The sequence below is a fragment of the Pseudophryne corroboree genome, chromosome 11, assembly GCF_028390025.1.
Source record: "Pseudophryne corroboree isolate aPseCor3 chromosome 11, aPseCor3.hap2, whole genome shotgun sequence".
In the NCBI taxonomy this organism is placed as follows: Eukaryota; Metazoa; Chordata; class Amphibia; order Anura; family Myobatrachidae; genus Pseudophryne; species Pseudophryne corroboree.
In genome coordinates, this window is record NC_086454.1 from 335,537,933 (window position 1) to 335,562,698 (window position 24,766).

Here is a 24,766-nt window from a genome sequence, read left to right on the forward strand (position 1 = left end):
GAGATGTCAGTGTATACCATGCTGCCAGCCCTCTGTACAGGGAGATGTCAGTGTATACTGTGCCCATAGCTCTCTGTACAGGGAGATGTCAGTGTATACTGTGCCGGCAGCTCTCTGTACAGGGAGATGTCAGTGTATACCATGCTGCCAGCCCTCTGTACAGGGAGATGTCAGTGTATACTGTGCCGGCAGCTCTCTGTACAGGGAGATATCAGTGTATACTGTGCCGGCAGCTCTCTGTACAGGGAGATATCAGTGTATACTGTGCCGGCAGCTCTCTGTACAGGGAGATATCAGTGTATACTGTGCCCATAGCTCTCTGTACAGGGAGATGTCAGTGTATACTGTGCCCATAGCTCTCTGTACAGGGAGATGTCAGTGTATACCGTGCCCATAGCTCTCTGTACAGGGAGATATCAGTGTATACTGTGCCGGCAGCTCTCTGTACAGGGAGATATCAGTGTATACTGTGCCCATAGCTCTCTGTACAGGGAGATATCAGTGTATACTGTGCCGGCAGCTCTCTGTACAGGGAGATGTCAGTGTATACCATGCTGCCAGCCCTCTGTACAGGGAGATGTCAGTGTATACTGTGCCGGCAGCTCTCTGTACAGGGAGATGTCAGTGTATACTGTGCCCATAGCTCTCTGTACAGGGAGATGTCAGTGTATACTGTGCCGGCAGCTCTCTGTACAGGGAGATGTCAGTGTATACCATGCTGCCAGCCCTCTGTACAGGGAGATGTCAGTGTATACTGTGCCCATAGCTCTCTGTACAGGGAGATGTCAGTGTATACTGTGCCGGCAGCTCTCTGTACAGGGAGATGTCAGTGTATACCATGCTGCCAGCCCTCTGTACAGGGAGATGTCAGTGTATACTGTGCCGGCAGCTCTCTGTACAGGGAGATATCAGTGTATACTGTGCCCATAGCTCTCTGTACAGGGAGATGTCAGTGTATACCGTGCCCATAGCGCTCTGTACGGGGAGATGTCATTGTATACTGTGCCCATAGCTCTCTGTACAGGGAGATGTCAGTGTATACCGTGCCCATAGCTCTCTGTACAGGGAGATATCAGTGTATACTGTGCCGGCAGCTCTCTGTATAGGGAGATATCAGTGTATACTGTGCCCATAGCTCTCTGTACAGGGAGATATCAGTGTATACTGTGCCGGCAGCTCTCTGTACAGGGAGATGTCAGTGTATACTGTGCCGGCAGCTCTCTGTACAGGGAGATATCAGTGTATACTGTGCCGGCAGCTCTCTGTACAGGGAGATATCAGTGTATACTGTGCCCATAGCTCTCTGTACAGGGAGATGTCAGTGTATACTGTGCCGGCAGCTCTCTGTACAGGGAGATGTCAGTGTATACCGTGCTGCCAGGTCTCTATACAGGGAGATATCAGTGTATACTGTGCCCATAGCTCTCTGTACAGGGAGATATCAGTGTATACTGTGCCCATAGCTCTCTGTACAGGGAGATGTCAGTGTATACCGTGCCCATAGCTCTCTGTACAGGGAGATATAAGTGTATACTGTGCCCATAGCTCTCTGTACAGGGAGATATAAGTGTATACTGTGCCCATAGCTCTGTACAGGGAGATGTCAGTGTATACCGTGCTGCCAGCTCTCTATACAGGGAGATATCAGTGTATACTGTGCCCATAGCTCTCTGTACAGGGAGATGTCAGTGTATACCGTGCTGCCAGCTCTCTATACAGGGAGATATCAGTGTATACTGTGCCGGCAGCTCTCTGTACAGGGAGCTATTAGTGTATACTGTACCCATAGCTCTCTGTACAGGGAGATGTCAGTGTATACTGTGCCCATAGCTCTCTGTACAGGGAGATGTCAGTGTATACTGTGCCCATAGCTCTCTGTACAGGGAGATGTCAGTGTATACTGTGCCGGCAGCTCTCTGTACAGGGAGATATCAGTGTATACTGTGCCCATAGCTCTCTGTACAGGGAGATGTCAGTGTATACTGTGCCCATAGCTCTCTGTACAGGGAGATGTCAGTGTATACTGTGCCGGCAGCTCTCTGTACAGGGAGATGTCAGTGTATACCGTGCTGCCAGGTCTCTGTACAGGGAGATATCAGTGTATACTGTGCCCATAGCTCTCTGTACAGGGAGATGTCAGTGTATACCGTGCCCATAGCTCTCTGTACAGGGAGATATAAGTGTATACTGTGCCCATAGCTCTCTGTACAGGGAGATATAAGTGTATACTGTGCCCATAGCTCTGTACAGGGAGATGTCAGTGTATACCGTGCTGCCAGCTCTCTATACAGGGAGATATCAGTGTATACTGTGCCCATAGCTCTCTGTACAGGGAGATGTCAGTGTATACCGTGCTGCCAGCTCTCTATACAGGGAGATATCAGTGTATACTGTGCCGGCAGCTCTCTGTACAGGGAGCTATTAGTGTATACTGTACCCATAGCTCTCTGTACAGGGAGATGTCAGTGTATACTGTGCCCATAGCTCTCTGTACAGGGAGATGTCAGTGTATACTGTGCCCATAGCTCTCTGTACAGGGAGATGTCAGTGTATACTGTGCCGGCAGCTCTCTGTACAGGGAGATATCAGTGTATACTGTGCCCATAGCTCTCTGTACAGGGAGATGTCAGTGTATACTGTGCCGGCAGCTCTCTGTACAGGGAGATGTCAGTGTATACCATGCTGCCAGCCCTCTGTACAGGGAGATATCAGTGTATACTGTGCCGGAAGCTCTCTGTACAGGGAGATATCAGTGTATACTGTGCCGGCAGCTCTCTGTACAGGGAGATATCAGTGTATACTGTGCCGGAAGCTCTCTGTACAGGGAGATATCAGTGTATACTGTGCCGGCAGCTCTCTGTACAGGGAGATATCAGTGTAAACTGTGCCGGCAGCTCTCTGTACAGGGAGATATCAGTGTATACTGTGCCGGCAGCTCTCTGTACAGGGAGATATCAGTGTATACTGTGCCGGAAGCTCTCTGTACAGGGAGATATCAGTGTATACTGTGCCGGAAGCTCTCTGTACAGGGAGATATCAGTGTATACTGTGCCGGCAGCTCTCTGTACAGGGAGATATCAGTGTATACTGTGCCGGCAGCTCTCTGTACAGGGAGATATCAGTGTATACTGTGCCGGCAGCTCTCTGTACAGGGAGATATCAGTGTATACTGTGCCGGCAGCTCTCTGTACAGGGAGATATCAGTGTATACTGTGCCGGCAGCTCTCTGTACAGGGAGATATCAGTGTATACTGTGCCGGCAGCTCTCTGTACAGGGAGATATCAGTGTATACTGTGCCGGCAGCTCTCTGTACAGGGAGATATCAGTGTATACTGTGCCGGCAGCTCTCTGTACAGGGAGATATCAGTGTATACTGTGCCGGAAGCTCTCTGTACAGGGAGATATCAGTGTATACTGTGCCGGCAGCTCTCTGTACAGGGAGATATCAGTGTATACTGTGCCGGCAGCTCTCTGTACAGGGAGATATCAGTGTATACTGTTCCGGCAGCTCTCTGTACAGGGAGATATTAGGGTATACTGTGCCGGCAGCTCTCAGTACAGGAGAGTAATCATATATTGGCTCTATGACCTTACTGCAGTGAGGGTATAATGTACAAAGGGGGCACAGGCCAGGTACACTCTAATGTTGGACGTCATCTCCGCGTTTGTCAGCAAAACCAGGTTTTGTCTTACCTCTTAAATCCCATTTTCTGACTCCATGGTGGACACTGGGACAGTGGAGCGCAGGGACTGGGCACCAAGGAGTTAACATTGTTGAACTGCATATAGCCCGTTTGTATCTATGGAGACCCGTGTGACTTAACAAGCCCCAGGAAGAGGCAAGGAGGAAAGGAGAAAAACCATCAACAACCCACACACAGAGCACGGTACACAATAACCCTTGCACCGGCTGCCGGAATGAAGAAAACCCCCCAGCAGGTGAGGTGCATGAGTGTGGGCGCTCAGTGTCCACCATGGATTCTGAAAAAGGGATTTAATAGGTAAGACAAAAATCTTTTATCCTATGGTGGACAGTGGGACTTCCCAAAGCTGTCTCTTCAAAGGCGGGAATGCCGAACGAACACTGCGGCCAAAGGGATAATCGGCCGAGGTAAAAGTGTGAAAACTGTAAAACCTGATGAAAGTGTGAGCGGAGGACCATGTAGCTGCCCGACAGAGCTGCTCTGTGTAAGCCCCACGCCAAGCCGCCCACAACTCGTAGATTGCGCCGTAACCAAACGCGGAACTGGCTGCCGAGCGACCAGACAGGCTTTTCGGTTAGTGAGACGCAGCCAGCGCACCAAAGTTTGTTTAGAGGCAGGCCAGCCTCTTTTATAAAAAGCGAGTCCATCTTGCGGAACTCTGCACTCCTGCGAACATTGATACGAAGAGCACAGATGACATCCAAAGACCGAATAAAAGATCCTGATTCGGAAGTGTCTGGAACTGACAGAGACAGAACCACAATCTTCTGGTTTATGTGAAACCAGGAGACAACCTTTGGAAGACAGTCCATATGTGTGCAAAGTACAATCCAGGTGGAGGATAAGAAAGTGCTCCCTGCAAGATAATGCCCCAAGTTGGAGACGCGGCATGCGGAAGCAATTGGTAACAGGTACTGTACACAGCTTTCCAAGTGAGCCACTGAAGATCGACTGAGCGCAAGGGTTCAAAGGGAGCCTCCTGGAAGACGTTCAAAACCAGGGTAAGGGCCCAAGAATGAACTGGCCGAACAAATGGTGGTTGTAAATAAGCACCCCTTGGAGAAAAGTCTGAACCGCCGGAAAACATACCATTGAAACAAAACGGAAAAGGTAGACACGTGCACTTTTTAGGAGGCAAGTCTAAGACCCAGATCCAAACTGGACTGAAAGAAGGACAAATATCTAGGCAGCCTATAAACCCTGGGATCCCACCGTCAGGTGGAACACCACTGGAAGTATGTCCTCCAGACTCGGTAGTAAATCCTAGCTGAGCAAAGTTTCCTGACCCAGAGCATGGTTCGGATAACAGGATAAGAGATACATACGCTTTCAGAAGCGTTGTTTCAATAGCCACCCCATCAAACCTAGGCGAGCGAGGCCAGGGGGGCAGACACGTACCCTGAGGGAAAAGGTCTGGCTTTAGAGGTAGGCAACATGGAGGAGCTGTGGACAATTCTTGAAGGTCTGCGTACCAGGCCCAAATGGGCCAATGGTTGGCCACAAGAATGGCCGTGATGCCCTGCTGACGCAACTTGTTTAAGACCAGCAGCAAGAGAGTGATTGGAGGGAAAAGGTACACCAGTGGAAAGGAGTACTGCATCGCCAGGCATAAACTAGAAAAGCTGTGGGGTCCCTTGTACAGGAACCCTACCAGAGAACTTGGGATTTTGATGGGAAGCTATCAGATCGATCGGCGATCAACCCCAGCAATGAAAAAGAATCCAGAATACTGCAGGGTGGAGAGACCATTCTTCCAAGTGGATGTCCTGTCTGTTTCCCAGTTCAGACCCCCAGGATGTAGACTGCGGACAAAAGCCAGGAGAAACTTCAACGCCCAAGTAAGAATGTGAGTCACCACCCGCATGGACGCATGGCTGTGGGTGCTGTCCTGATGATTGATATATGTGACCACCGTCATGTTGTCTGACTAGACCTTCACAGGATGATGGTGCAAGAGGGGTCCTGCCTGACACACAGCGTGGTAAACAGCATGAAGCTTCAGAATGTTTATCAGGAGAGTGGATTTGAACGAGTGACCACCTCAGAGCCATGGATGCTGGCATGCGCTGTCAGGAGAATCCACTGCTGGACTAGAAATGGGCAAGCTTTGTGCAGGTGAAAGGACTGGAGCCACCACAAAAGGGAGAGGTGCATGTCCCTGGTGAGAATGACCATCTGTGACCTGAGATGGAGAGGACAGCAGTCACACTTGTGCAGGAGTTCCAGTTGCAGCAGTCTGGGATGGAACTGAGCATATTCTACCAGATCAAAACAAGAGACCAGCTTGCCAAGAACGCACATGCACTGATGTACAGAAACCCTGTGTTTCTTCAGAAACTAATGAATGAGAGCCGGAAGGGAGACTAACTTGTCTTTGGGAAGGTCAACCCGCTGGGTTGTCATGTCCAACAGGGCCCCTAGGTGCAATATCCGCTGCGATGGGCTGAGGCTGGACTTGCTCCAATTGATGAGCCAGCCTTGTGACTGTAGGATGCCCAGGGTAAAGCGGAGTTGATTTTGTAGGTGGGCCTGCATTTGGGCCATCAGAAGAAGATCATCCAGTTACGGAAGAATCCTGACACCTTGGTGCCACAGGTGTGCTGCCATGATGGCCATGAACTTCGTAAAAAAAACCTCTGTGCCGTGGCGAGATCACAGGGTAGTGCCCGGAACTAATAATGGTCTGACCAAATGGCAAATTGAAAGAATCTTTGGTGATTGTCTCGAAATGAGACATGTAGATAGGTGTCCAGTATATCCAAGGAGACCATGTAGTCTCCTGGCTGGGGGACTGCATGATTTATCAGAGTGATTCCATTCTGCACCGTGGAACTTTGAGAAACAAGTTCAGCCTCAGCCCATCGCAGCGGATGTTGCACCGAGGGGCCCTGTTGGACATGACAACCCAGCGGGTTTACTTTCCCAAAGACAGTCTGTTTAGGTCGAGAAAGGACTCTTGTGGCTTTTGAATAAAAAAAAAAAAAGGTTTCAGTAAAACCCTGTCCATCTCTGAGGGGAGAGAACTGGGATCACCACTCCTGCCACATGAAGAGAGACACTGGAAGACTGAAGGGCGGCAGCTTTGCAGACATCTGCGGGAAGGTCGATGGAAAATAATTGCATCTGTGGCCTGTCCTGAAAGGCTAGAGAATAAACACTGGACACGATGGTTCAGACCCAGAAGCAGTTTCCAACCAGTCCGTCTCGCCATGCCACTGGTTTATCTGCTGGTTTGGGAACCTGGCGGGGCCCCGTAAAGGCAAGACGGCCCTTGGCTTTGGACGAGGTAGTCTGACCTCTAGCGGAGGGCTGACTTCTGAACCTGCCCTGTGGACGAAAGGATTGAAAAGACTGTTTTCCCGTAGAAACAGCAGAGGGCAAGAAGACTCTTTTAGGGGCTGCTACCGTAGCGACTATTTTTATCAATTTCAGGACCTTAGAGGACATCACCAGAAAATGGAAGCGCTTCCAACACTTTTTTGGAATCGTGATCTGCCCGCCAGGAGCACATAACGAACGCCTGGCTGCTGCTGAAGACGCAGAAATTTTTTATGCCAGGGTACCAGATTCTAGGGCAGCCTCACCTAGGTATGTGCTAGCCTCCCATAAGAGATCCACCATTGAAAATACATAAGAGCGACAGGCCTTCATCTAGCAGTTCAGCCCAGAAATCCAGGCTTAAGCTAAAGTTGGACGAACTGTTGCTTCAGTGTTACTGAAAGCCGACTTTAGGAATTGCTCTAATATCCTATCTGTCGGGTCTTTAAGTGACGCTGCATCCGTAATAAGTAGAGTAGTGGACTTTACCAGTCATGCAGTCCCCAGTAGGCAGGGTCTCCCATTTCTTTCGATCACCCACAGTAAAAGGGTAGAAAGATAAGATGCGTTTGGATACCAAGAATTTTTTATTGGGGTGCGACCATGTCTCTGCCAGGAAGTCCTCCAACTGTGCAGAAGGTGGGAACATGGAAGGGTCCTTATTTTTACACTTGAAGAGGAGTGCCTCCGAAGTAGAAGTAGTGTCAGAGTCCATAATACATACAACGGATCTATCAGCCTTCACCAGAGCCTCAACTCTGACCTGTGTAATATGATCATCTAGAACAGATGACGTGTCTGCGTCCAATGTCGGGGATAAATCCTCCTCAGATGAATCCTCAGATAGGGAATCCTCAGTGAGAAGATGTCCTGCTCTACTGTGTTTCTGGGTAGTGCGTGACGCTGAAGAACCCAAAACCTGGTGTAAGGCAGTAAACACCTGGACTAAGCCCTGAACCCAAGCTGGCTCCGAGAGAGGCAGAGGAGCATTATCTGGAGGAGGTGTAGTGTCAGAAGGCTATGGAAGCCAGGACACTGCCAGCTGGGAAGCCAATTCTTTAATCACTAAGGATAGAGAGGCGGCCCACTCTGGGTCTTGCTGTGGGAATGTCTCAGTGGTATACTCACCATGAAGCCCCGCAGAGCAGCAATCGCAAAGGTAATTAGGGTCCTACACCACACCCGAATAGTTTTTTTTACACAACATGCACATATAAGCATGCAGCACAGGAGGCCCATTATTCTTTTGGGAGGCCTTGGAAGAGGAACCCTTTGAAATCATAATGTCAGTGACAAGAGGAGTACTCCCAACACTGGGCCAGCAATTAGACTGAGAGCCGGAGGGGAGAGCACTGAACAGAATCCACAAATAGATTAATAAGTGGATTAGGCACTTGGGACACGGAGGCTCCAATAGTGTGAGTGGCTTACTGTTAAAAGAAACAATATCTGTTGGTGACTAACTAGTATACAGTAATATGTAATGTGAAAGAACCATGCAGATAAAATATTAGAACAATAGTAAAAAAAAATAAACTATGGCTAAACGACAGACATGTACAGTGCGAGGTCAATGTTTCCCTATCTGAGAGACTCCAAGATGTGTACAGTGCGAGGTCAATGCTTCCCTATCTGAGAGACTCCAAGACGTGTACAGTGCGAGGTCAATTCTTCCCTATCTGAGAGACTCCAAGACGTGTACAGTGCGAGGTCAATGCTTCCCTATCTGAGAGACTCCAAGACGTGTACAGTGCGAGGTCAATGCTTCCCTATCTGAGAGACTCCAAGACGTGTACAGTGCGAGGTCAATGCTTCCCTATCTGAGAGACTCCAAGACGTGTACAGGGCGAGGTCAATGCTTCCCTATCTGAGAGACTCCAAGACGTGTACAGTGCGAGGTCAATGCTTCCCTATGTGAGAGACTCCAAGACGTGTACAGTGCGAGGTCAATGCTTCCCTATGTGAGAGACTCCAAGACGTGTACAGTGCGAGGTCAATGCTTCCCTATCTGAGAGACTCCAAGACGTGTACAGGGCGAGGTCAATGCTTCCCTATCTGAGAGACTCCAAGACGTGTACAGTGCGAGGTCAATGCTTCCCTATCTGAGAGACTCCCAAGATTTTTTACCAGATACAGTAGAAGAAAAGGGATGCCTTTAATTTGCCGGCTGTCGGGATCCTGGTGGTCAGGATACCGACGCCGGAAGGCCAACAGCCGACAATGCCGCCAGCCGGAATCCCGGCTCTACAGGACTATTCCCACTCATGGGTGTCCATGACACCCACAGAGTGGGAATAGATCCTGTGGTAAGCAGAACAGGCAACCGAGCCCGACTATTTGCGCTTGCCCCGCTGCCGACATTCTGTTGTCGGGATATTCACAGCCGGCATCCTGTCTGCTGGTAAATCATACTGAATCCAGGAAAAGATACAATGCTCCCAACAACCACACACCAACAGGTGAGGAAGGGAAGAAATATAACCTGACACCAGGAGGAGGCAGATGCTGTACTCTCCTTCCAGGCAGGCTGAGTGCAGTGCTTGTCCCAGGGGGAGGAGAGAGCAGCCTCTCAACGGGAAACCCAGAGCAGGACCAGCCAAGGGGTTTGGGGCTGGAGCGACTGCGCCAGCTCCGCCCCCACCTGAAAACCTACTAGAGACCCGCAGCCTAATGGCGGCTTCCCTTCACGCATGTGTCCTTGGTGGTCTAGTGGAGGCACAGAGAAGACTGTGCCCTGCTGTCCACAACTGCCGGCGGCTGCCTCCACCCGCCGGTGGCAATGCCACTATAGTGCTACTCTGTGCGCTAGGAACCGGGTCCCAGCGTGGTGGCGGCTTTCCCTTGTGCGGAGGAGATGGCTGGTGTCCCGGCTGTCAGCGGTATCACCAACAGCTCACCACTAACATCCAAAAGTGCAAGTAAAAAAAATAAATAATAAGTTAACATGGGCCGCAAGCAGCACTTCCAAACCGTGCCCCATGCTTGAGGCAATAAGGAAAAAACTGGACTCCAGCAATACAGACGGGCTATAGGGGTGGAGGAGCCTGTGCTGCAGTTCAGCAATGTTAACTCCTTGGTGTCCCTGCGCTCCACTGTACCCCACTGTCCCAGCATCCACCATAGGATGAAAGATAAATGTGCCACCAGCATTCCTATGAAATTACTGTGCCAGTGAGTCACAAGTGGCGCCCTCCCTTTTTCTTCATACCCTAATTACCTTCGACCTCCAAAGGAGTGGGGGACAAAGCAGTGTAATGAGTTGTACTTATAGTATATAAAATACAGCTCTGTCATAATATACAGTAGGTATGTTATTATAAAGGAGGAGATGAGGGCACATGATAAGGATGATGAGAGGAGGGACTGAGATCAAGATAGGGCTTGTGGGGGCTTCCTGCACGTGGACCAGTACCACCTACCCAAACATTGTTTCAGACCAGGCAGCGGCATTGCCCGATGGCAGTGGTCTCTTATAATGCGCCCTGCCACTCTACAAACATTGCTCAGGAATGGTGTGAGGAGCACGGTAAAGAGTTTAAGGTGTCAACTTGGTCTCCAAATTCCCCAGGTCTCATTCTGATCTGCGGGATGAGCCATGGAGGCCCCACCTCACAACTTCCAGGACATAGAGGATCTGCTGCCAACACCGTGGTGCCAGATACCACGTGCTGAGGTCTTGTCCACGCCTCAATGGGTGGGCACTGTTTTGGCGGCAGGGCGAGGACTTACACAATATTATGAAGTAGGATTCATGGGTGTATATCACAATGTAGGATAAATACTGAAACAAGTAAATGTCGAAGCAGCTCAGTCACAGGTCAGTACAGTATATATGACACACACACTATATACTGATGACAGGCAATGGCGCTGTCAGGAAATGTTTATGTGGACCTCTGGCTGTATATGAATGGCAGGAACTAAGACATCACTTTGTGGCTCTTTACAATCTCCCAGGGTAGAACCAGCAGCGCCATTCCCTCAGGTGCCAGGCAGTAACAGCAGAGTTAGGGTGGCAATACTGGACACGATAAGTACCCTGCCTGGAGCTCGCACACACGGTAATACTGGATGTAGCTCCAGGGGGTGACCCATTCTGGAGTGCCCGATGTACCAGTTATATTCCAAGCACCCCATGATGTACAGATTATGCAGAGGCTATTCTGTGCAGCCCTGGATTGGACTGCAGTCTTCTCTTACATAGCGATGCCCGGGCTACGGAACTTGGATCTGGAGATCGTCCTCATCTGGGTCACTTCCCAACTCCCCGCTGTCCTCATTTCCAAACCGTGAGCTCCGCAGCTTCCCAAACAAGGAAGGGTTCTGCTGACGGCGCAGCCTGGGGGAGACAGACGGCTATTACTCAGTCCGCGCAGCTGCATTCCTCCATCTGCTGTGGGCATGTGTATTAGGTACAGTACGCTGCCAAGTACTGATGACTATGTCTGACAGTGACGTGTATGGCTATGTAAGCACTTGCTATAACACATATCTACACATGTTATTCACTCACTAAGTCCATGTTCACAATGTCAGCAGTTATGATGTCTACATGGTTACAATGTCAGCATCTGGAAAATGTCACAATTAGGGGTTGGCGGTATGGTTAGATGTAGGGGTTGGTGCTGGAGGTAAAGTTAGGGGTTGGAGGTATGATTAGGGATACAGTTAGAGTTAGGGTTTGGAGGTATGGTTAGATGTAGGAGTTGGGGCTGGAGGTACAGTTAGGGGTTGGAGATATGATTAGGGTTAGGGATACATTTAGAGTTAGGGTTTGGAGGTACAGTTAGAAGTAAGAGTTGGGGCTGGAGGTACAGTTAGGGGTTGAGGTATGATTAGGGATACAGTTAAAGTTAGGTGTTGGCAGTACGGTTAGATGTAGGGGTTGGGGCTAGAGGTACAGTTAGGGGTTAGAGGTATGATTAGGGTTAGGGATACAGTTAGAGGTTGGTAGTACAGTTAGATGTAGGGGTTGGAGCTGGAGGTACAGTTAGGGGTTGGAGGTATGATTAGGGATACAGTTAGGGTTTGGAGGAACGGTTAGATGTAGGGGCTCGAGGTACAGTTATTGGTTGGAGGTATGATTAGCGTTAGGGATACAGTTAATGTTCGGGGTTGGCAGTACGGTTAGATGTAGGGGTTGGGGCTGGCGGTACAGTTAGGGGTTGGAGGTATGATTAGGGTTAGGGATACAGTTAGAGTTAGAAGTTGGCGGTACGGTTAAATGTAGGGGTTGGAGGTAAGATTAGGGTTAGGGATACAGTAGAGTTAGGGGCTGACGGTACAGTTAGGGGTTGGGGATGAAGTGGATGGTTAGATTTAGAGGTTTGGTGGTACAGTTAGAATTAGGGGTTGAATGTACGGTTCGATTTAGGGGTTTGGAGTACGGTTATAGGCTGGAGGTATAGTTAGATTTAGGGGTTGAAGTTGGAGAAACTTAGATTCAGGGGTTGGGGGTATAATCAGAGTTAGGGGTTGTAGGTACAGTTAGATTTAGGGTTTGGGGGTACAGTTAGGGGTTGAGGTTGGATGAACGGTTAGATTCAGGGGTTGGGGTACAGTCAGATTTAGGGGCTGGGTGTACAGTCAGAGTCAGGGGTTGGAGATACTATTAAGGGTTGGGGGTACGGTTAGATTTAGGGGTTGGGGGTACAGTTAGGGGGTGCAGGTTATATAGTCTATGAGCTTTATGTATGTATGTATGTATGCAGGCTATATAGTCTACGGCTCTGTGTGTGTATGTATGTATGTATGTAAGCTATATAGTCTACGGGCTGTATGTATGTATTTATGCAGGTTATATAGTCTATGGGATGTATGCAAGTTATATAGTCTATGGGCTTTATGTATGTATGTAGGCTATATAGTCTACAGGCTGTGTGTGTGTGTGTGTGTGTGTGTGTGTGTGTGTGTTACATAGTCTACGGGCTGTTTGTATATATGCAGGCTATATAGCAGAGGTTCTCAAACTCGGTCCTCGGGAGCCCACACAGTGCATGTTTTGCAGGTAACCCAGCAGGTGCACAGGTGTATTAATTACTCACTGACACATTTTAAAAGGTCCACAGGTGGAGCTAATTATTTCACTTGCGATTCTGTGAGACCTGCAAAACATGCACTGTGTGGGCCCCCGAGGACCGAGTTTGAGAACCTCTGCTATATAGTCTAAGGGCTGTATGTATGTATGTATGTATGTATGTATGTATGCAGGTTATATAGTCTATGGGATGTGTGCAAGTTATATAGTCTATGGGATGTATGTATGTATGTAGGTTATATAGTCTATGGGGTGTATGTATGTATGTATGTATGTATGTATGTATGTACGTACGTACGTACGTACTGTATGCAGGTTCTATAGTCTATGGGATGTATGTATGTATGTAGGTTATATAGTCTATGGGATGTATGTATGTAGGTTATATAGTCTATGGTATGTATGTATGTATGTATGTATGTATGCAGGTTATATAGTCTATGGGATGGATGGATGGTTGTGTGTATGTATGTATGTAGGTTATGTAGTCTATGGGCTGTATGTATGTGTGTATGTGTGTGTATGTATGTATGTATGTATGTATGTATGTATGTAGGTAGGTTATATAGTCTATGGTATGCATGTATGTATGTTATATAGTCTATTGGCTGTATGTATGTATGTAGGTTATATAATCTATGGTATGCATGTATGTATGTATGTATGTTATATAGTCTATTGGCTGTATGTATGTATGTATGTATGTAGGTTATATAGTCTGTATGTATGTTTATGTTGTATGTAGGATATATAGTCTGTATGTATGTTTATGTTGTATGTAGGATATATAGTCTGTATGTATGTTTATGTTGTATGTAGGTTATATAGTCTGTATGTGTGTTTATGTTGTATGTAGGTTATATAGTCTGTATGTATGTTTATGTTGTATGTAGGTTATATAATCTGTATGTGTGTTTATGTTGTATGTAGGTTATATAGTCTGTATGTATGTTTATGTTGTATGTAGGTTATATAGTCTGTATGTATATTTATGTTGTATGTAGGTTATATAGTCTGTATGTGTGTTTATGTTGTATGTAGGTTATATAGTCTATGTATGTTTATGTTGTATGTAGGTTATATAGTCTGTATGTGTGTTTATGTTGTATGTAGGTTATATAGTCTGTATGTGTGTTTATGTTGTATGTAGGTTATATAGTCTGTATGTATGTTTATGTTGTATGTAGGTTATATAGTCTGTATGTGTGTTTATGTTGTATGTAGGTTATATAGTCTGTATGTATGTTTATGTTGCATGTAGGTTATATAGTCTGTATGTGTGTTTATGTTGTATGTAGGTTATATAGTCTGTATGTTTATGTTGTATGTAGGTTATATAGTCTGTATGTATGTTTATGTTGTATGTAGGATATATAGTCTGTATGTATGTTTATGTTGTATGTAGGTTATATAGTCTATGTGTGTTTATGTTGTATGTAGGTTATATAGTCTGTATGTATGTTTATGTTGTATGTAGGTTATATAATCTGTATGTGTGTTTATGTTGTATGTAGGTTATATAGTCTGTATGTATGTTTATGTTGTATGTAGGTTATATAGTCTGTATGTATGTTTATGTTGTATGTAGGTTATATGTTGTATGTAGGTTATATAGTCTGTATGTGTGTTTATGTTGTATGTAGGTTATATAGTCTGTATGTATGTTTATGTTGTATGTAGGTTATATAGTCTGTATGTGTGTTTATGTTGTATGTAGGTTATATAGTCTGTATGTGTGTTTATGTTGTATGTAGGTTATATAGTCTGTATGTATGTTTATGTTGTATGTAGGTTATATAGTCTGTATGTGTGTTTATGTTGTATGTAGGTTATATAGTCTGTATGTATGTTTATGTTGCATGTAGGTTATATAGTCTGTATGTGTGTTTATGTTGTATGTAGGTTATATAGTCTGTATGTTTATGTTGTATGTAGGTTATATAGTCTGTATGTATGTTTATGTTGTATGTAGGATATATAGTCTGTATGTATGTTTATGTTGTATGTAGGTTATATAGTCTGTATGTTTATGTTGTATGTAGGTTATATAGTCTGTATGTATGTTTATGTTGTATGTAGGTTATATAGTCTGTATGTATGTTTATGTTGTATGTAGGTTATATAGTCTGTATGTATGTTTATGTTGTATGTAGGATATATAGTCTGTATGTATGTTTAATGTAGGTTATATAGTCTGTATGTATGTTTATGTTGTATGTAGGTTATATAGTCTGTATGTGTGTTTATGTTGTATGTAGGTTATATAGTCTGTATGTGTGTTTATGTTGTATGTAGGATATATAGTCTGTATGTGTGTTTATGTTGTATGTAGGTTATATAGTCTGTATGTGTGTTTATGTTGTATGTAGGATATATAGTCTGTATGTGTGTTTATGTTGTATGTAGGTTATATAGTCTGTATGTATGTTTATGTTGTATGTAGGATATGTAGTCTGTATGTGTGTTTATGTTGTATGTAGGTTATATAGTCTGTATGTATGTATATGTTGTATGTAGGTTATATAGTCTGTATGTGTGTTTATGTTGTATGTAGGTTATATAGTCTGTATGTGTGTTTATGTTGTATGTAGGTTATATAGTCTGTATGTGTGTTTATGTTGTATGTAGGTTATATAGTCTGTATGTGTGTTTATGTTGTATGTAGGTTATATAGTATGTATGTTTATGTTGTATGTAGGTTATATAGTCTGTATGTGTGTTTATGTTGTATGTAGGTTATATAGTCTGTATGTATGTTTATGTTGTATGTAGGTTATATAGTCTGTATGTGTGTTTATGTTGTATGTAGGTTATATAGTCTGTATGTTTATGTTGTATGTAGGTTATATAGTCTGTATGTAGGTAACCCAGCTGCGATATGTACCTTGATTGTAGGTGCTCCAGTTGGACCTGTAGGTTTTCATTCAGTTCAGTCTGTTCATCGAGAGATCTCTGTAACTTGCGCGTCTGATTCAGCGTCTCGTCTATCTAAATAACAATATTGGTGTTTTACAGGGAGACAAACATCCAAGCATACGTATATAAAAGCAGAATGACACAAGTGGCTGATTAGCTAGGGGCGGGTGGCAGTAACGAAGCAGCGGAGGGAGACAAGGCTCTGACACTGGGGAGGATGCACAGTATGCTTGGGAGGGGAAGGGGGACATCACTAGCGTACACTATGCAGCGAGGGCACCAAAGCACAGTATGTGAGGGGAGCACCAGGGCACAGTGTATGGGGGGGACACGACACTGGGCACAGTATGCGGGAGGGGGGAGGAAACCAAGGCACACTATGAGGGGGGACACCAGGGCACTGTATGTTGGGGGACACAGGGGCACAGTATATGAGGGTTTGAGGTACAGGGGCACAGTATGCAGGGGGGGTTGTAGCGCGGTATGTAGTGGGGACACTGAGGTACACTATGCGGGGGGCGACATCTTGGTACACTATGCGGGGGGGGGGGAGCCGAGGCTCACCATGAGGGGGGACACCGGGGCACTGTATGTTGGGGGACACAGGGGCACAGTATATGAGGGTTTGAGGTACAGGGGCACAGTATGCAGGGGGGGTTGTAGCACGGTATGTAGTGGGGACACTGAGGTACACTATGCGGGGGGCGACATCGTGGTACACTATGCGGGGGGGGGGGAGCCGAGGCACACTATGAGGGGGGACACCGGGGCACTGGGTGTTGGGGGACACAGGGGCACAGTATATGAGGGGGGACACCAGTGCATGGAATACAGGGGGATTCAGTATACAGTGTACAGCACGGCCAGCGCAGATTCCCCTTGCAGGCTCGGTGGCTTTCTGTGCTCGCCATATGATCTATTCTCACTCTATGGGTGTCGTGGGAACAGTCCTGTAGCGCCGGCATTCCAGCGTCTGTATCCGCAGCCGGACGCTTGTTCTATGACTGCCGATAAAGACATTCAGGTCTTGTAATGGCTGCAGTCATTGCCCCCGAGGGTAGTGACTGTTTCCAGCACCATGTAACCAGGAGCGGCACTGGGCCATCACCATATCACAGAAGGAGGGGTGTAGTCCCTGGTGCCGGGTCACTGTCACCCCTACACTAGGCACCGGGAGGGTTAGAGGGCTGTTCCCGGGATGACAGGATGACCTGCAGGGAAGTAGCGCTGAGGTGTACCGGGGCTCTTCCTGCGTCTATTCCGCAGATGTCTTCCCTCCTCTCTTTATATGTCTAGGAATGGAAGTACGTCCAGGGCCAAACCAAGAGGAAGAACAGCGATGTTCTTCCTCTTCCAAATGCCCTGTGCCCAGTCTGGCATAGCTTATGCAGCTTGCTGGGGTCCTTCCCATTGTAGCTCTGGAGAATGCCCTCTACAAGGACCCTCTCTCCCCTGCAGATGAGCCGTATGGCCCAGGAATCACTAGAATGTACTACCACCAGTCCGTGTCTACAACCAACCAACAGACCAGGAGAAACCAGTTGTTGGACTCACTGGTGACTAGGACGAACATTCCCAGAATCCTCCCGTCAGTTGTCAGTCCTCTTCCCATCATCTTCAGCTCTCTCCCTGTCAGCATCAGATGTCCCCCCGTCGGCTTCTGCTCTCTCACTGTCAGCATTAGATGTCCCCCTGTCAGCATCAGATGTTCCCCCCCTGTTGGCTTCTGCTCTCTGCCTGTCAGCATCAGCTGTCTCCCCTGTCGGCTTCTGCTCTTTCCTTGTCAGCATCAGATGTCCGCCCTGTCGGCTTCTGCTCTATCGCTGTCAGCATCAGATGTACCCCCGTCAGCTTCTGCTCTCTCCCTATCATCAGATGTCCCCCGTGACGGCTTCTGCTCTTTCCCTGTCAGCATCAGATGTCCCCCCTGATGGCTTCTGCTCTTTCCCTGTCAGCATCAGATGTCCCCCGTCGGCTTCTGCTCTTTCCCTGTCAGCATCAGCTGTCTCCCCTGTCGGCTTCTGCTCTCTCCCTGTCAGCATCAGATGTCCCCCCGTCGGCTTCTGCTCTTTCCCTGTCAGCATCAGATGTCCGCCCTGACTGCTTCTGCTCTCTCCCTGGCAGCCCTGTCAGCATCAGATGTCCCCCCTGTCAGCTTCTGCTCTCTCCCTGTCAGCATCAGATGTCCCCCCTGTTGGCTTCTGCGCTCTCCCTGTCAGCATCAGATGTCCCCCATGACGGCTTCTGCTCTTTCCCTGTCAGCATCAGATGTCCCCCCTGTCGGCTTCTGCTCTTTCCCTGTCAGCATCAGATGTCCGCCCTGACAGCTTCTGCTCTCTCCCTGTCAGCATCAGATGTCCCCCCTGTAGGCTTCTGCTCTTTCCCTGTGTCAGACTTCCCCTCCTGCCAGTATCAGACCTCCTAATATCAGCATCATAACTACTAATGTCGCCGTCACATCTCTCCATGTCGGCATCAGCCCTCCCTGTCAGTGTGACGTATCCCTATCAGAGTTTGCTACCTGGTCCTCCGCCTGCCCCAGCTCCTTCTTCAGTTCCTCCACCCGGAGTCGCAGCTTCTTCACTTCCCCCTCCAGCTGTTCCATGCGCCTGTTGGCGTGACTCAGCTCCGCCATTTTCTCATGATGTTGTTTCTTCAACTTAGCATGATTGTGTCGCAGATCCGAAAGTTCCTACAGTTACAGGACAGTGAGAAAGGTTATACACACTTCGCAGAAATCACGCTATCACACACAAGCGCCAGATCAGACAGTTTCTGTTCCCTACAAGAATGTGCAAAATGTAGTTTAATTTGCCAATGTGACCAAGCGTTATAACAATGTGCTAGTCCATCATTCTGCTCTGCAACTGCACTGCAGGACTGATACAGAGCTGTGTAACCGCTGCACTGCGGGACTGACACAGAGCTGTGTAACCGCTGCACTGCGGGACTGACACAGAGCTGTGTAACCGCTGCACTGCGGGACTGACACAGAGCTGTGTAACGGAGTAACCGCTGCACCGATACAGAGCTGTGTAACAAAGTAACCGCTGCACTGCGGGACTGATACAGAGCTGTGTAACCGCTGCACTGCGGGACTGACACAGAGCTGTGTAATGGAGTAACCGCTGCACCGATACAGAGCTGTGTAACAAAGTAACCGCTGCACTGCGGGACTGATACAGAGCTGTGTAACCGCTGCACTGCGGGGCTGACACAGAGCTGTGTAACGGAGTAACCGCTGCACCGATACAGAGCTGTGTAACAAAGTAACCGCTGCACTGCGGGTCTGATACAGAGCTGTGTAACTGCTGCACTGCGGGACTGATACAAAGCAGTGTAACAAAGTAACGGCTGCACTGTGGGACTGATACAGAGCCATGTAACGAAGTAACCTCTGCACCGATACAGAGCTGTGTAACAGAGTAACCACTGCACTGCGGGACTGATACAGAGCTGTGTAACGGAGTAACCGCTGTACTGCAGGACTGATACAGAGCTGTGTAACGGAGTAACCGATGCACTGCGGGACTGATACAGAGCTGTGTAACGGAGTAACCGCTGTACTGCAGGACTGATACAGAGCTGTGTAACGGAGTAACCGATGCACTGCAGGACTGATACAGAGCTGTGTAAAGGAGTAACCGCTGCACTGCAGGACTGATACAGAGCTGTGTAACAGAGTAACCGCTGCACTGCAGGACTGGTACAGAGCTGTGTAACGGCGCAACCACTGCACTGCGGGACTGATACAGAGCTGCGTAACCGCTGCACTGCAAGACTGTTACAGAGCTGTGTAACGGAGTAACTGCTGCACTACAGGACTGATACAGAGCTGTGTAATGGAGTAACCGCTGCACTGCGGGACTGATACAGAGCTGTGTAACGGCATAACCGCTGCACTACGGGACTGATACAGAGCTGTGTAACAGAGTAACCGCTGCACTGTGGGACTGATACAGGGCTGTGTAACGGCATAACCGCTGCACTGCGGGACCGATACAGAGCTGTGTGACAGAGTAACTGCTGCACTGCGGGACTGATACAGAGCTGTGTAACGGCATAACCGCTGCACTGAGGGACGGATACAGAGCCGTGTAACAGAGTAATCACCGCACTGCGGGACTGATACCGAGCTGTGTAACGGCATAACCGCTGCACTACGGGACTGATACAGAGCTGTGTAACAGAGTAACCGCTGCACTGTGGGACTGATACAGGGCTGTGTAACGGCATAACCGCTGCACTGCGGGACCGATACAGAGCTGTGTGACAGAGTAACTGCTGCACTGCGGGACTGATACAGAGCTGTGTGACAGAGTAACTGCTGCACTGCGGGACTGATACAGAGCTGTGTGACAGAGTAACTGCTGCACTGCGGGACTGATACAGAGCTGTGTAACGGCATAACCGCTGCACTGAGGGACGGATACAGAGCCGTGTAACAGAGTAATCACCGCACTGCGGGACTGATACAGAGCTGTGTAACAGAGTAACCGCTGCACTGCAGGACTGATACAAAGTTGTGTAACAGAGTAACCGCTGCACTGCGGGACTGATACAAAGTTGTGTAACAGAGTAACTGCTGCACTGCGGGACTGATACAGAGCTGTGTAACAGAGTAACCGCTGCACTGCAGTACTGATACAAAGTTGTGTAACAGAGTAACTGCTGCACTGCGGGACTGATACAGAGTTGTGTAACAGAGTAACCGCTGCACTGCGGGACTGATATAGAGCCGTGTAACGGAGTAATCACTACACTGCAGGACTGATACAGAGTTGTGTAACGAAGTAACCCGCTGCACTGCGGGACTGATACAGAGCTGTGTAACGGAGTAACCGCTGTCACACAGTGTGACGTCACCCTCCCGGCAGTAGAAGCATGAGAGGGGGGCTGGAGGGGGGAAGGGGCGCTGCTGCAGAGGGTCAGAGCGAGTTCCGGAAGTGGTTGCAGCAAGTATCTTCCAGGAATAGTGGGTAATCACCCTGGCTACTCTCTCCACAGCTACACTGTACATAACGGAGAGTGTGTTCCTAGGAGGAGAGGTAGGAAGCAGGAGATGCTATAGCTGAGGTGCAGCTGCAGTGGCTGATCCTGTAAGCCAGGGATGAGAAGGGACTGGGGAGGCGTACAGCTGTAGAGGGTCAGACAGGGCACTCAGAGGCTGCAGGAAAGATTTATCTTTCGAGACCAGCCGATGGTCACCCCAGCTTTTCGGCATGTCATGCGAACACAACAGGAAAGAGGTTAAGAAACAGGTGGATCAAGCAGTGCTTCATACGTGATCTATAGGTGACTGCAGTATGGATACCTGGGAGAAAGGAGACTAACACCTGGAGACTGGATCAAGCAGTGCTTCATACGTGCTCTTTAGGTGAATGCAGTATGGACACCTGGGAGAAAGGAGACTAACACCTGGAGACTGGATCAAGCAGTGCTCCATACGTGATCTATAGGTGAATGCAGTATGGACACCTGGGAGAATGGAGACTGGAATAGAAATCTGCAGACACTGGACCCATCACCCTGTTGCAGTAGTGACCTCGCTGAGGTATGCTGGACCTTAGGGCCACATCTCACCTTGTTCCTCTCAAAGAGTTCAGCCTGGATAGACTTCAGGTCTGTGTCCAGCGCGCTGGCCGTCTGCCTTCGCTTACGGGTCAGAATCTCCTCCAGGTCCTGGATTTGAAGTCTCAGCTTCTTGTTCTCACGTTCTAGGCTAAGCTTTTCCGTTTCCAGCCTCTCCCGCCGGCCCCACTCCTCTGCGTTCTCCGCCTGCAGCCCCTCCATCTGTGCACATCATTCACAGACACACATCTAAAGTCACTTCTGCTAACCAGTTTTCATTTTCTACCCACAAATTTCCCATTCTCCATGCCATATCAATGCCATGCCAATCTATAGCTAACACCCAACTATCCCGCATATTGGCAGCAAGCAACATACAATTTCTATTAATGTTATTGCAGAAAAACCATGTAATAGGCAGGAAAGAGCAAAGCTCTGTCTGATGAAGCTTTTAGTGCCACGGCCTGAGGTACTCATCCCAGAAAGCCATGTCTGACTTTAATGACATAGCGCATTCAGATAATCAGCAAACGAGGACAGCCATACATAGCCACAGATAATAGTAATACTGGTCACAGATGGGCACCCAGAGCACCAATAATACTGGTAATAGATGGGCACCTCAGCCGGGAGCTCCAATAACACTGGTAACAAGGGGGCACATCAGCCCAAAGCACCAATAATACTGGTAACAGATGGGCACCCGGAGCATGGAGATCCAATAACACTGGTAACAGATGGGCACCTCAGCCGGGAGCTCCAATAACACTGGTAACAAGGGGGCACATCAGCCCAAAGCACCAATAACACTGGTAACAGATGGGCACCTCGGCCCAGGGCACCAATAACACTGGTAACAAGGGGGCACATCAGCCCAAAGCACCAATAACACTGCTAACAGATGGGCACCTAAGCCGGGATCTCCAATAACACTGGTAACAAGGGGGCAAATCAGGCCTAAGCACCAAAAACACTGGTAACAAGGGGGCACATCAGCCCTGACCTCAATAATACTGGTAACAGATGGGCACCTCAGACCAGATCTCCAATAACACTGGTAGCAGATGGGCACCTCAGCCCTGAGCACCAATAACACTGGTAGAAGATGGGCACCTCAGCCCAGAGCTCCAATAATACTGGTAGCAGATGGGCACCTCAGCCCGGACCGCCAATAATATTGCTAACAGATGGGCACCTCAGCCCGGACCTCCAATAAATAAGAATTTACTTACCGATAATTCTATTTCTCGGAGTCCGTAGTGGATGCTGGGGTTCCTGAAAGGACCATGGGGAATAGCGGCTCCGCAGGAGACAGGGCACAAAAAGTAAAGCTTTAGGATCAGGTGGTGTGCACTGGCTCCTCCCCCTATGACCCTCCTCCAAGCCTCAGTTAGGATACTGTGCCCGGACGAGCGTACACAATAAGGAAGGATTTTGAATCCCGGGTAAGACTCATACCAGCCACACCAATCACACTGTACAACCTGTGATCTGAACCCAGTTAACAGTATGATAACAGCGGAGCCTCTGAAAAGATGGCTCACAACAATAATAACCCGATTTTTGTAACTATGTACAAGTATTGCAGATAATCCGCACTTGGGATGGGCGCCCAGCATCCACTACGGACTCAGAGAAATAGAATTATCGGTAAGTAAATTCTTATTTTCTCTATCGTCCTAGTGGATGCTGGGGTTCCTGAAAGGACCATGGGGATTATACCAAAGCTCCCAAACGGGCGGGAGAGTGCGGATGACTCTGCAGCACCGAATGAGAGAACTCCAGGTCCTCCTTAGCCAGGGTATCAAATTTGTAGGATTTTACAAACGTGTTTGCCCCTGACTAAGTAGCCGCTCGGCAAAGTTGTAAAGCCGAGACCCCTCGGGCAGCCGCCCAAGATGAGCCCACCTTCCTTGTGGAATGGGCATTTACATATTTTGGCTGTGGCAGGCCTGCCACAGAATGCGCAAGCTGAATTGTATTACACATCCAACTAGCAATAGTCTGCTTAGAAGCAAGAGCACCCAGTTTGTTGGGTGCATACAGGATAACAGCAAGTCAGTTTTCCTGACTCCAGCCGTCCTGGAACCTATATTTTCAGGGCCCTGACAACATCTAGCAACTTGGAGTCCTCCAAGTCCTTAGTAGGCGCAAGGCACCACAATAAGCTGGTTCAGGTGAAACACTGACACCACCTTAGGGAGAGAACTGGGGACGAGTCCGCAGCTCTGCCCTGTCCGAATGGACAAACAGATATGGGCTTTTTTGAGAAAAAAAAACCACCAATTTGACACTCGCCTGGCCCAGGCCAGGGCCAAGAGCATGGTCACTTTTCATGTGAGATGCTTCAAATCCACAGATTTGACTGGTTTTAAACCAATGTGATTTGAGGAATCCCAGAACTACGTTGAGATCCCACAGTGCCACTGGAGGCACAAAAGGGGGTTGTATATGCAATACTCCCTTGACAAACTTCTGGACTTCAGGAACTGAAGCCAATTCTTTCTGGAAGAAAATCGACAGGGCCGAAATTTGAACCTTAATGGACCCCAATTTGAGGCCCATAGACACTCCTGTTTGCAGGAAATGCAGGAATCGACCGAGTTGAAATTTCTTCGTGGGGCCTTCCTGGCCTCACACCACGCAACATATTTTCGCCCCATGTGGTGATAATGTTGTGCGGTCACCTCCTTCCTGGCTTTGACCAGGGTAGGAATGACCTCTTCCGGAATGCCTTTTTCCCTTAGGATCCGGCGTTCCACCGCCATGCCGTCAAACGCAGCTGCGGTAAGTCTTGGAACAGACATGGTACTTGCTGAAGCAAGTCCCTTCTTAGCGGCAGAGGCCATAAGTCCTCTGTGAGCATCTCTTGAAGTTCCGGGTACCAAGTCCTTCTTGGCCAATCCGGAGCCATGAGTATAGTTCTTACTCCTCTACGTCTTATAATTCTCAGTACCTTAGGTATGAGAAGCAGAGGAGGGAACACATACACCGACTGGTACACCCACGGTGTTACCAGAACGTCCACAGCTATTGCCTGAGGGTCTCTTGACCTGGCGCAATACCTGTCCCGTTTTTTGTTCAGACGGGACGCCATCATGTCCACCTTTGGTATTTCCCAACGGTTCACAATCATGTGGAAAAACTTCCCGATGAAGTTTCCACTCTCCCGGGTGGAGGTCGTGCCTGCTGAGGAAGTCTGCTTCCCAGTTTCCATTC

General features: G+C 48.3%; 1 protein-coding gene across 1 annotated transcript in view; it reads right to left on the reverse strand.

The window, feature by feature from the left end:
• Positions 1-10,872: 10,872 nt before the first annotated feature.
• The window catches only part of CCDC102A (coiled-coil domain containing 102A), a 34,715-nt gene continuing 20,821 nt past the window's right edge, over positions 10,873-24,766 (reverse strand). Inside the window, exons 6-9 of the mRNA XM_063945800.1 lie at positions 21,560-21,769; positions 18,498-18,668; positions 15,945-16,048; positions 10,873-11,362 (exon numbers count right to left, since the gene is read on the reverse strand). Coding sequence (XP_063801870.1) covers positions 11,239-11,362; positions 15,945-16,048; positions 18,498-18,668; positions 21,560-21,769 — 609 coding nt within the window. The 3' untranslated portion in view covers positions 10,873-11,238. The remainder of the gene's footprint in view (positions 11,363-15,944; positions 16,049-18,497; positions 18,669-21,559; positions 21,770-24,766) is intronic.